General features: G+C 38.0%; 1 protein-coding gene across 1 annotated transcript in view; it reads right to left on the minus strand.

Moving 5' to 3' along the window:
• The window catches only part of LOC144089030 (neural-cadherin), a 218,647-nt gene that overhangs the window by 104,514 nt on the left and 100,339 nt on the right, over positions 1 to 13,794 (minus strand). The window contains exons 13-16 of the mRNA XM_077619838.1: positions 10,528 to 10,777; positions 5,514 to 5,641; positions 5,259 to 5,445; positions 2,355 to 2,498 (exon numbers count right to left, since the gene is read on the minus strand). Of these exons, the coding sequence (XP_077475964.1) occupies positions 2,355 to 2,498; positions 5,259 to 5,445; positions 5,514 to 5,641; positions 10,528 to 10,777 (709 nt within the window). The remainder of the gene's footprint in view (positions 1 to 2,354; positions 2,499 to 5,258; positions 5,446 to 5,513; positions 5,642 to 10,527; positions 10,778 to 13,794) is intronic.

The following is a 13,794-nucleotide window of genomic DNA, read 5'->3' on the forward strand; positions in this document are numbered from 1 at the left end:
CTTACAATGCTAATATGACAACATTCCTCTTCCAATTTCTCATATGGAACATCTATATCACATGTGTCATAGTGGCGGGCCGGGGGCCAAATCTGGCCCGCCGCATCATTTTGTGCGGCCCGAAAAAGTAAATGATGAGTGCCGACTTTGTTTTAGGGTCAAATTAAAATGAAGAGTATAGATGTATGTTAAATTTCCTGATTTTCCCCCTTTTAAAATCAATAATTGCAATTTTTTAATCTATTTTTTTCTGTTTTTAGTTCAAAAATCATTTTGTAAAATCTAAAAATATATATAAAAAAACTAAAATACACATTGTTTTAGATCGATAAAAAACGGAATATTCAGGGCTTTTTATCCATTTATAATAAAAAATCTAAATATATCTAAAATAGTTAAATTTCCTGATTTTTCCCCCTTTTAAATCAATAATTGTATTTTTTTAATCCATTTTTTCTGTGTTTTTAGCTTAAAAATCATTTTGTAAAATGTAAAAATCTATTTAAAAAAGCCCAAATAAACATTGTTTTAGATCTATAAAAAACTGAATATTCAGGGATTTTAATCCAGTTCTTTTAATCCATTTATAAGTAAAAATCTAAATATTATATCTAAAATGGTCTAATGTATATTAAATTTCCTGATTTTCTCCTTTTTGAATCAATAACAGTAATTTTTTAATCCATTTTTTCTGTGTTTTTAGTTTAAAAATCATTTTGTAAAATCTAAAAATATATTTAAAAAAAGCTCAATTAAACATTGTTATAGATCTATAAAAAACTGAATATTCAGGGCTTTTAATCCAGTTCTTTTAATCCATTTATAAAAACAAATCTAAATATTCTATCTAAAACGGTCCGGCCCACGTGTAATCAAGTTGACGTTAATGATGATAAAAACCATCCACCACGTCAACAGCACGATTTTTGACTTGTGAAGCGTGGCTTGGAATGCCAATATGACAACATTCCTCTTCCAATTTCTCATATGGAACATCTATATTGGACTATAAAAAATAAATCCTCCCCTCCCCTCCCCTCCCAGTCCGGGACGTCATTATCAGTCAAATCGATCAAATTTCATCGAGCAGGTCAGAGCTGACCGACTCCCGATTTCTTTTTTTCCTTCTTTTTTCTTTGATCTTGTTTGTTGCCGGGCAAAAAAAAATGGAATAAATTCTCCCGGTAAACAAGCGGCGTCTGGTTAAATGCCAGAGGCGCTCAATAGCCGTCGCCGTGGCGCTGAAAAAAAAGCCTCGTTATGGCCCGCGTGGCTCCAAAACAGCTGCCGACTGATTAAATCGACTTGTCGCGTACTGTACAACCCGCATGAATAACCACGTACTTCATATATTACAGCTTACCGCTTTGGTTTCCGTTCACGGGCTCTGCAAATGATTGAGGGTCAAAATGGTGACCTCTATCATCTTTCCTTCCTCATTTAGTTATTAGTGCATATCATTTTTATATCATGTCTTTTTGCCTTAGTTATAAAGTGTGTGTGTGCTCCGGAGTTGAAGAATTCAAACTCATTGTGCAGTAATCCCTCGAATATCGTGGTTCGTGTAGAGCAGGGGTGTCAGACTCGGGTTGGTTCGCGGGCTGCTTTAACGTCAACTTGATTTCACGTGGGCCAGACCGTTTTAGATATAATATTTAGATTATTTTTTTAATAAATGGATTAAAAGAACTGGATTAAAAGCCCTGAATATTCCGTTTTTTTTATAGATCTAAAACAATGTTTATTTTAGCTTTTTTTATACATTTTTAGATTTTACAAAATGCTTTTTGAACTAAAAACACCAAAAAAAATGGATTAAAAAATGACAATTTTTGATTTAAAAGGGGGGAAATCAGGAAATTTAATATACATTGGACCATTTTAGATATATTTAGATTATTTTTAATAAATGGATTAAAAGAACTGGATTAAAAACCCTGAATATTCCGTTTTTTATAGATTTAAAACAACGTTTATTTTAGCTTTTTTTTAATATATTTTTAGATTTTACAAAATGAATTTTAAACTAAAAACACAGAAAAAATGGATTAAAAATTTACACGCTAACCACCTCACCATTTCACTGAGGCGGATTTTTTCTTTGTGGGAGGAAAGCGGAGTACCCGGAGAAAACCCACGCAAGCCCAGGGACAACATGCAAACTTCACACGACGTCGGTCTGGGGTCGAGGGTTCGATCCCGGGTGGCTGTGTAAAGTTTGCATGTTGTGGCTGGGCTTGCGTGGGTTTTCTCGGGGTACTCCGCGTTCCTTCCACATTACGAAAACATGCATGCTAGGCTAATTGTATGCTAAGTTGTTTGTAGCTAGGAGTGATGGCTGATTTGTCACGCACCTTCATCTCCGTCGTCGGCGCTGACGGTGACCACGGCGAATCCCACGTCGGCGTCCTCATCGGCGTCCACCTCGTACGTGCTCTGGGCGAAGGACGGCTTGTTGTCGTTGACGTCGCTGATGAAGACGCGGACGTACGCCGTATCTGACGGGAGAACAAAAAATGTTTCAGTTTTGTTGGGGTTTTTTTTTTCAATAACCGAAAATATGTCATTAAAGGTGTTTTTGTGGGAAATATTTTGAGGAAAATGGAATTTCATTGACATCACATTTTTTTATTTTCTAAAAAAAATCTTCTAATAGATCACAGGTGTCAAAGTGGCGGCCCGGGGGCCAAATCTGGCCCGCCGCATCATTTTGTGTGGCCCGGGTAAGTCAATCATGAGTGCCAAATTTCTGTTTTAGGATGAAATTAAAATGAAGAATATAGATGTATATTAAATTTCCTGATTTAACCCCTTTTAAATCGATATTGTAATTTTTTTAATCCATTTTTTCTGTGTTTTTAGTTCAAAAATCATTTTGTAAATCTAAAAATATATATAAAAAAAGCTCAAATAAACATTGTTTTAGATCTATAAAAAACGGGATATTCAGGGATTTTAATCCAGTTCTTTTAATCCATTTATTTAAAAAAATCTAAATATATCTAAAATGGTCCGATGTATATTAAATTTCCAAAAAGGAGAACATACGAACCCCAAAATCAACAAAGAAGTGACCACTAAACTAATTAAACATGAATTAATCCAGAAATGCCATAAAATCATCAAAAAGTGAACCAAAATCAACAAAGAAGTGACCACTAAACATGAATTAATCCAGAAATGCCATAAAATCATCAAAAAGTGAACCAAAAGTGCCCCAAAATCAACAAAAAAAGTGCCCACAAAACAGTAATAAATCACTGAAAAATCAACAGAAAATCCCAAATGTGTGCTAAGTGACCTAAAATGCACAGGAAATGACCCGCATTCAACAGGAAGTGGCCCATTGGGATGCAAAAAAAAACAAATTTGATTTTTTTTTTTGCAGAACATGACAGCACAAACGTATGGTTGTTAGCGTCTGTCATCTTCTTGATCTTTCCATCTGTTTTGGGCGGGCACACCAGATGCTAAAAATGACGCATGACAAGCTAGCAGCTTCTGCTCAAATCACATTGACAATCAACACAAGACAAAACGCGCCGCTAGCCGCTAGCTCGCTAGCTACTCGGCAACTATTCGGGCTAGCCCGGCGGCGAACGGCACTTAGCGAACGGCCGCCAAAGCAGATTTTCTCCCGCGCCGTTTTTTTTTTTTTTCCTCAACGCCTCTTTCCAAGACGCCGTCTGTCCGAGCATCTGCTCCCCTCCGACGCTGGGTCCGAGACGGCGCCCTCGCACGCGCTTCATCTGCCGCTTGGCGAACAAATGAGGCCTTAAATGAAGCGCAGCTGTCCGAGCGTCCGACCGACAAAGCCGCGCAAAGTTCTCCGAGCGGCTCGGCGTCCGCCGTCTGCTCGCCAAACGGCGCCGGTGAGTGGGCGTGGCCTAAACGACGACTTTCGGGAAGGTGTCCAGTTAGCGCGGTCAAATTTGCCAATGAATCTCAGTTGTTACACAAAATACAAAAGTGCTTGTCCAAACATCCTTTTAAAACCGGAATCGTTCCAGATTTAGAAATTACGCTTTTTTATCGTGGAATTGGAAAATAGCGTGCGATTTGTCGAACCAACGAATATCTAAAAAGTGCTTTTTTTACGAATATTCAAGCAAAAGTAAGCTTTGTGGCCAAAGATGCTAGAAATATAATATAATGTCCCCCTCCGACTGCTCACGGTTGGCTGGGGTAGGCTCCAGCACCCCCGCGACCCTTGTGAGTTGAAGCGCTAGGGCAGGGGTATCAGACTCGGGTTGGTTCGCGGGCCGCTTTAACGTCAACTTGATTTCACGTGGGCCGGACCATTTTAGATATAATATTTAGATTTTTTTAAATAAAAGAACTGGATTAAAATCCCTGAATATTCCGTTTTTTTATAGATCTAAAACAATGTTTATTTGAGCTTTTTTTAAATATATTTTCAGATTTTACAAAATGATTTTTGAACTAAAAACACAGAAAAAATAGATTAAAAAATGACAATTATTGATTTAAAAGAGGGAAAGTCAGGAAATTTAAAATACATGGAACCATTTTAGATATAATATTTTGATTATTTTTTTACAAATGGATTAAAATAACTGGATTAAAAGCCCTGAATAATCAGTTTTTTATAGATCTAAAACAATGTTTATTTGAGCTTTTTTTTATATTTTTAGATTTTACAGAATGATTTTTGAACTAAAAACACAGAAAAAATGGATTAAAAAATGACAATTATTGATTTAAAAGGGGGAAAATCAGGAAATGTAACATACATCTATACTCTACATTTGAATTTGATCCTAAAACAGAAAATCAGCACTCATCATTGACTTTCCTGGGCCGCACAAAATGATGCGGCGGGCCAGATTTGGCCCCCGGCCCGCCGCTTTGACACCCGTGATTTAAGATGTCCAATGGCTGAAATGGAGATCATCTGGCATGAAACCACGGCCTGATGCAAAAGAAAGAGCAATGTGCCCCCCCCAAACTTGAAAAATGAAGCCTCTTTGTTCTCCGGCAGGCAGGAGATGAGTCAATACATTTTTATTTTAAGCCAAGTCCATTAGAGATTTTTTTTATATTTTTGCTCTCCCCAAAAGCCTTCAAAGCGTCTGACGGAGCGGATATTTAAAAAGTTTGTGAAGCGCAATCCAAACCAATTAGCGCGCTTAAGTAGGCTTTGATCCTCGACTCAACGCGACTCGCAACGTACCAAGCGCAGGAAAAAAAAGGCAACCCGCCGGTTGCCAGGCGCTAAAATAAAACCCGACGCTTACCCGAATTGGGCTGTCCGTGTTTGCCGGGCCTGGCCGACTCCCAGCCGTCCATCGATTGGACCTCCAGCAGGTAGGAACTCTTGGTCTCTCGGTCGAAAACCGCCTGGGTGGAGATGAAGCCCAGCTCGGGGTCGATTCGGAAATAGCGGTGGTCCCCGCTACGATCCTCCAGTAGCGAGTAGGCGATCTGGAAGGCGGAGTCGAACCGTGAGGGACGGGGGACGGCAGACGGTTGCTATGGGCGACCGTTCTCACCTTTCCGTTGAGGCCCAGGTCCAGATCGTTGGCGGACACCTGAAAGACCAGAGTTCCCGACGGGGCGCCCTCGGTGACCGAGGCTTCGTAGATGGAGGACGTGAAAAAGGGCACGTTGTCGTTTACGTCTGGAAAATGGGAGGAGCCAACTTGAGTTAGTGGCTAGGTAGACTAATGTGTTATAAGCAGGGTTAAAGGTCGGAAATGGGGCAGAGCCGGATTCTTGGGAAAATTCGAACAAAACAAAAAAAATAATAATACAAAATAAATAAATCATAAAATACAAAAATAAGTCAATTTAAAATATTATAAAAAAATAAATAATAACATTAATACAAAAAAATAAAAAAATGTTTACACAAATAAATAATAAAATTAATACAATAAATAAATAAAATTAATAAAATAAATAAATAATAAAATGTGTACACAAATAAATAATAAAATTAATACAAAACACAAATAAATAATAAAATGAATACACAAATACATAAAGAAATTAATACAAAAAATTAATACATAATAAAATGTATACACAAATAATGAAATTAATACAAAAATTAAATAAATAATAAAATGTATACACAAATAAATAATAAAATGTATACACAAATAAATAATAAAATTAATACAAAAAATAAATAATAAAATGTATACACAAATAAATAATAAAATGTATACACAAATAAATAATAAAATTAATACAAAAAATAAATAAATAATAAAATGTATACACAAATAAATAATAAAATTAATACAAAAAATGAATAAATAATAAAATGTATACGCAAATAAATAATAAAATTAATACAGAAAATAAATAAAAAATTAAATGAATACAGAAAATAAAAAATAATAAAATGAATACAAAAAATAAAATTAAAAAAATGAATACTAAAATAAAAAGAATTAAGTTAGTACAGAAACAAATTTAAAACATGATATATATATAGATATATATAATAATAATAAAGTTTTCAATTCACTTTACTGACTCATTGACCATTAATTTTTCCCCCCATAGGCCTAAAACAGTCACAAAATAAAAATATTCTAGTCAAGAAATGGTTAAATGTTGAACGAAATTAACAAATCACCCCCCAAAAAATCTCCCTATTTGTGCTGTCAGCCCGCGAAAACAAAGCGATCATTCCACAAGACTCATTTTTCGACTTGTTCATGTACTTATTCCATTTTTTTAGCGCCCCAGGATGAATTCTTCCATCTCCACCAACCACCGCATCATCCATCCATTTCTCGTGTATGTCTCGAGCGAATGGACACTAAAGTGAAGATGGCATTTTTTTTGTTGCTCGCGGCAACAAAAGTGAACAAATCTAGCCGAAGCCGCCTGCGGGGAAAAAAAAAATCACCGGCAACTTAACGCATTCCACTTTGAACAGCGGCGGGACTTCATCTACACAATTTCCGGCATGCCCGTTGACCTTTCCTTTATGACGACTCTTTATTTTTGACATTTTTAAAAAGCGCTTGCAATTACCGCGCGCCACATTTAGCTCATCCAAAGTTAACGTATTTTCTCGCATATTCACCGCCTCCACGTTTAAGTCGTACCCTTAAAATGGCTTAAAATGGTTGAATTTGACAATTTCCCTCGTATAAGCCGTCTCCTGATTCACAATTTTTGCCTCCATGTTGATGGTTTTAATAGGGGGTACAAATGTCTTACTTTGAAGGGAAATATACCCAATATTCTCGCATATTAGCTACCTCTGCATTTAAGCCGTACCCTTAAAATGGCCTTAAAATGGTCGAATTTAACAATTTCTCTCGTATGATGGTCGTATGAGAAGTCAGGCATCTTCTTCTTCATCATCTTCATCATCTTCATCATCTTCATCATCTTCATCATCTTCATCATCTTCATCATCTTCATCATCTTCATCATCATCTCCATCATCTCCATCATCATCATCTCCTTCATCTTCTTCATCTTCTTCATCTTCTTCATCTTCTTCATCTTCTTCATCTTCATCATCTTCTTCATCTTCATCATCTTCATCTTCTTCATGTTGATCATTTTCATCATCATCTCCATCATCTCCATCATCTCCATCATCTCCTTCATCTCCATCTTCTTCATCTTCTTCATCTTCTTCATCTTCATCATCTTCATCTTCATCATGTTGATCATTTTCATCATCTCCATCATCTCCATCATCTCCATCTTCTTCACCTTCTTCATCATCTTCATCATCTTCATCATCTTCATCATCTTCATCATCTTCTTCATCTTCTTCATCTTCTTCATCTTCTTCATCATCTTCATCATCATCATCATCTTCATCATCATCTTCATCATCATCTTCATCATCATCTTCATCATCATCTTCATCATCATCATCTTCATCATCATCATCTTCATCATCATCATCTTCATCATCATCTTCATCATCATCATCATCATCATCTTCATCTTCTTCATCTTCTTCATCTTCTTCATCTTCTTCATCTTCTTCATCTTCTTCATCTTCATCTTCATCTTCATCATCTTCTTCTTCTTGTTCTTCTTCTTCTTCTTCTTCTCTTACAAGGCGTCCTGACACTTCTTTTGTTCTCGGGCCCTGGCGTCAAGCTCGGCGCTCGGACCAAAGCGGGAGCTTTGCTAGGCTGTCGTCCCGACTTCTGAGGGCCGCGTGGAGATGAAAAAGCATCAGAATGGCGGACAAATGCCGGGGAACGTGGGCAAGCGTCAGCCCAGGGCCAAGCAAGAAAAGATAAAACGGGGTGTCAGTGGAAGACACAGACGGAGCTGACGAGAGGGTGAGAAAACCTCCTTTTTGATCCGTATCGGGAACAGAGGGAGAAATGTTGAGGTTTGGAAATAGTGTTAGCTTGGGGTTGAATTTCATTTTCAATATGACGGAGGAAATCCCAAAAATTCAAAGTATGCTTAGAGTCCACAGAAGATTCAACGCTGCTAAATTCTTACGCATTACGATTCATGTCTATGTCCATCTATGTTTCGCTATCCATCTAAATATATTATATTGGGAGATGGGTAAAAAAGGAGGAGAAATGGATGTTAAAAAAAAAAAAAATTGGTCAGGAGCACGGTGGTAAAGTGTTTTGCACATTGGCCCCGCAGTTCTGGGATCGAGGGTTCGATCCCGGGATGGGGGTCACTTTGTGGAGTTTGCATGTTTTTGTGTGGGGTTTCTCCGGGTACTCCAGTTTCCTCCCAAATCCATAAAAAACATGCACGCTAATGCTATTTGTAGGCTAAATTGTAGCTAGGGATGAGTGTGATTGGTTGTTTGTTTCCTTGTGCTCTACGATTGGCTGGCCACTGAATCAGGGCCCGTCTGGAGCCTGGATAAGCTCCAGCACCCTTGTGAGCACAAGTCGTACAGAAAATGGATGAAAAAAAAGTATATTCAGGTTGACGTTTATAATGTTTTGAAAGCAATAGGTTATTTAATTATTTCATTTTAATCCCTCCAATTGTACTAAATAGTTGAATTTTCACTATCAAAAATAATTCAGCCTTTTTATAAAGTTTAGGATTCAAAATGAAGGGTTAAAATGGTTCAGAAAATGGAATTGAATTCAGTCACCGTGAGAAAATGGGACATTTTCTGCAATTTAGTTGCCTTTCATATTTCATATCATGTAATATCATAGAAAGAAGAAGTGGAGTCTTTGGTTTGAAGATGGCTTCTTCTCGACCGTGTCGCCGCAAATCCATATTTCATTGACAGCGGTGGCAAAATGAGGTCGGCGCCATCCATCGACCAATCGATAGCGGACAAAGTGGTGTCATGGAGCCGTGAGGAGGAGGAGCACCTTTCAAACCGCCGCGTCGATGCAAGAAGACGCTTCCGCGACTTGAGTGGCGTCCGTCACGGACTTGAAATGACGAGCGTGGAACTCCACGTTTTCGGTCAAGGATTCTCACGAGGAGGACAATGTACTTGGAAGTGCTCATCTGAGTTTAAGTGAGGATTACGATCAATTTTGGGGGCTCCGTTTAAGCGTTGGAGGACGAGATTGCGAGTGCGATGCGGGTTTAAGATGTTGGAGTCAATGTTGTAGTCTTTTAGAATTATGCTTCCAGGTTTGCATATTAGATTCTATTTGATTCGATTGATTTGATTCGATCGATTTCATTCAATCGATTCGATCTGATTCGATGTGATGCGATTCGATCCGATGCGATTCGATCGATCCGAGCCGAGCCGAGCCGATCCGATCCGATCCGATCCGAGCCGATCCGATCCGATTGATTCGATCCGATTGATTCGATCCGATCCGGTCGATTCCATTCGATTGATTCCATTCGATTGATTCCATTCGATTGATTCCATTCGATTGATTCCATTCAATTGATTCCATTCAATTGATTCCATTCGATTGATTCCATTCAATTCGATTGATTCAATTGATTCGATTCGATTCGATTGATTCGATTGATTCCATTGATTCGATTTGATTGATTCGATTCGATTGATTCGATTCGATTGATTCGATTCGATTGATTCGATTCGATTGATTTGATTCGATTCGATTAGATTAATGACCGTTCTGTCAACATGAACTAGCTAGTGAAGCACTAGAAAAGTCAGTCATAGTCATGATTCATTTTTTTTTTACATGGTTACCATGACTAAGCAACTAAAATATCAGATTCTCGTTGTGACATCACATGACTGAAAAATGTGAATTCCCTGTTGCATTTTTTGGGGATGAGATAACTTGGAAATGGTAGAAAGAAAGATGTAATAATAATTATAAGACATTTTTTAAAAATAATTGAGTGCAAAATGCATTTTTTAAATATAAAGTGACATTTGTGCAGTCAATTTTTTTCATAGCAACGTTATTGAATAGTCTGAAGTTATGATGTCACAACCAGAATTGCTAAAAAAAAAGGGTGTTCCCTGATGTATTGTTTTGGGTGGATTCATTATGAAATGGTAAATAAAACCCAAGCAGGTTTGAGTGCCAAATACGTTTCTACGTGGTCGCGTGCTAACGGACGGCAAATTCCTACCCGTGACGTTGACGTAGACGGTGGTGAAGGCAGCCAACGGGACGGCGGCCACGTTCTGCGCTCGGACCCTCAGCATGAAGTTGCGGGTGGTCTCGTAATCCAGAGGTTCCGCCACCAAAATGGACGCCGAGCCGTCTTCCCGGTTGGGCGTCAAGTAGAAGCGGACGGGCATGTTGGTCTCCGGGACCATGCCGTCCTCCAGGTTGTACGTCACCCTGGGGTCGCCCAATGGCGAGGTGGCTTTAATAGTCTGGTGGCAAAATAAAACAATTGATTATTCAATAGAATTATATAAATAATTGCTGTGTTGTTTTGCCAAGAATTGAAATCCACTTCTAATACCAAGGACTTAGCAATCAATAACAATGACTAATGACTAAAAAAGCGTCAACTCTATTTTATGTGGGCCAGACCATTTTAGATATAATATTTAGGGGTTTTTTAATAAATGGATTAAAATAACTGTATTAAAAGCCCTGAATGTTCTGTTTTTTATAGATCTAAAACAATGTTTATTTGAGCTTTTTTTTATATATATTTTTAGATTTTACAAAATGATTTTTGAACTAAAAACACAGACAAAATGGATTAAAAAATTGCAATTATTGATTTAAAAGGGGGAAAATCAGGAAATGTAATATACATCGGACCATTTAAGATATAATATTTAGATTTTTTTATAAAAGGATTAAAAGAACCTGATTAAAAGCCCTGAATATTCAGTTTTTTTATAGATCTAAAACAATGTTTATTTTAGCTTTTTTAAAATATATTTTTAGATTTTACAAAATGATTTTTGAACTAAAACAAAAGAAAAAAATGGGATTAAAAATGACAATTATTGATTTAAAAGGGGGAAAATCAGGAAATGTAATATACATCTATACTCTTCATTTGAATTTGATCCTAAAAGAGAAAGTCGGCACTCATGATTGACTTTCCCGGGCCACACAAAATGATGCGGCGAGCCAGATTTGCCCCCCGGGCCGCCACTTTGACACCTGTGCTTTAGAGTTTCACAGAAGCCGGTTGTGGTACTGCACGCGGAAGTCTGGAGTAGCGGAGAAGTAGGGTAGAGTACTTCAGGACTTGGTTAAGATAGGAAGGAGAGTTTGGAGTTTGGCTTTGAGGGGGGGGATTCCACCAGGGCTCAAGTCTCCGCCCCCTTTTGTTTGTATTCATGTGGATGGAGAGACCGACAGATGAGGTAAAACGGGAAGCTCTTTGGAAGTTTGCAGATGTTCTGGAGGAGAACTTGGAGAAGGGGCGGGCCTGAAGGGGAGCCAGAATGAAACAGAATATGAGGGAGTCGATGAGAAGAAGCCACGGGAGACCAAGATTTTACAAGGAGGAGATGAAAAGAAGCTAGCGGACTTCAAGTCCAGAGGGTGACGGAGAATTCGGAAGAGAAGCGAAGAACCGTGGGCAGGAAGCTGAAGGAAAGTTTCGTGTACCGCAGCTTGTGACGTATGCGAGACCGAGTGGAGGTTTGAGGAAAAGACAGGAAGAGGCGGAGCTTCTCGTAAGCAGCGGCCGGCTGGGATGGGATGCCGGAGCAAACGAGGTCAAGGTCAGATGTTTTGGCCGACTGGGATGTTTTGGATTTGTGCCGGAGGGAAATATCGGATGTTCAGGCTGGAACGGGGATGGAGGGCCATCTAGGTGTCATGGTCTGCCTCGGGTGGGTAACCAGAACGTGAACCAGGACGTGAGAAGTTGAGAAAAAGGCCAAGAGGTGCTGGTGCAAAACTTGGGACTTTTAGTACAGGAAATGGTCAATACGAGAAAAAAAATGGGACAAAGTTAGGAAAATCCAAACTGAATGGGGAGGACGCGCACTGACGAAGAAGCAAAACATAACTAACGCTAGGTACACGGTTTAAATACACAGACAAGGGATGATTACTAATTACGCACAGCTGGTTACAAGGGGAAGGGAAGCCCGGAGGGACTCAAGAGGCTAAAAGCACACACACACACACACACTTCCAAAACACTTTAGAAAATGAGGAATTATAGAATTAATTTCCTTTAATCTGAGAAATGTCAAACAACATTTAGTTACTTTTATTGTTTTTTATTTTATTTATTTATTTTAATTTAAGGAAATTTTAAATTTTGCCTAGGTTTTTATCAATTTCAATGCATGTATTAATACCTTTTTTTGAATGTAGATATGTATCCCTCCAATTTTTTATGTATTTTTTTTAAATCTAAAAATATTAATATAGCAAAAAAATGGGACACTTGATTCCCAAAAAATGAAAAGAAAAGGAGTATTTTAAAAAAACATTTTAGAAAATGAGGAATTATAGAATTAATTTTGTTTAATCTGAGAAATGTCAAACGACGTTTAGTTACTTTTATTTTTGAATTTTTAGATTTTTATTTATTTAAGGAAATTCTAAATTTTGCCTGCATTTTTATCAACTTCAAAGTCTGTATTATTATTATTTTTAAATGTAGATATGTATCCCTCCAATATTTTATGCATTTTCTCAACCTAAAAACATTAATATAGCAAAAAATGGGAGACTCAATTCCTCAAAAATGGAAAGAAAATGAGAGATTTTTTTTTTAAGTATATTTTGTCTTTTTTTAACCTAAAAACATTAATATAGCAAAAAAATGGGAGACTCAATTCCTCACAAATGAAAAGAAAATTAGAGAATTAATAAAAAAATAACACTTTTTAGAAAATGAGCAATTTTGAAATGAAAAAAAAGGCTTGTGACGATAATAACATTTAAACTAAGCTATCTTTGTCACGTTAGCATAAAATTGTATGGATTGGTCGGCAGGAAATCTTTTCATCTATTCTACTTAGCGGAAAAAAGGCCATCAAGCTCCTCCCCCCTATTCCAGGCTTAACGACGCAACGGCATCAAGTCAAATATTAGGCTCGTAAATCTCCGGCGCCACGGCGGGATCTAACAACGACCAGCGTCTCAAAACCGCCACCCCCCTCCCCCGCCTCCTCCCCGCTCGGTTAATTAAAAGGAGAGCGATGCAAAAGACGCCGGCGCCGCCGTCCGCTTCCAATTAAAGTCCAAAATGGCATTTTGGACAGGACGGCGGCGACCTGGCGCCATCGGGTCAAGCCCTCCGGGGCGGGAGTCGGCGTAATGAGACTGGCAAAGCAACTCTTCATTTAGAGACGGAGGAATTAGCCACGTGGCTAATGCTTCAAAGCTAACACACTTCACCCTTTGACTGCCGAATGCACCTTTTGGCAAAAAAGTCAAAAGTCTCATGAAAGGCCTGAAT

This window comes from Stigmatopora argus, chromosome 2, assembly GCF_051989625.1.
Source record: "Stigmatopora argus isolate UIUO_Sarg chromosome 2, RoL_Sarg_1.0, whole genome shotgun sequence".
NCBI classification, from domain to species: Eukaryota; Metazoa; Chordata; class Actinopteri; order Syngnathiformes; family Syngnathidae; genus Stigmatopora; species Stigmatopora argus.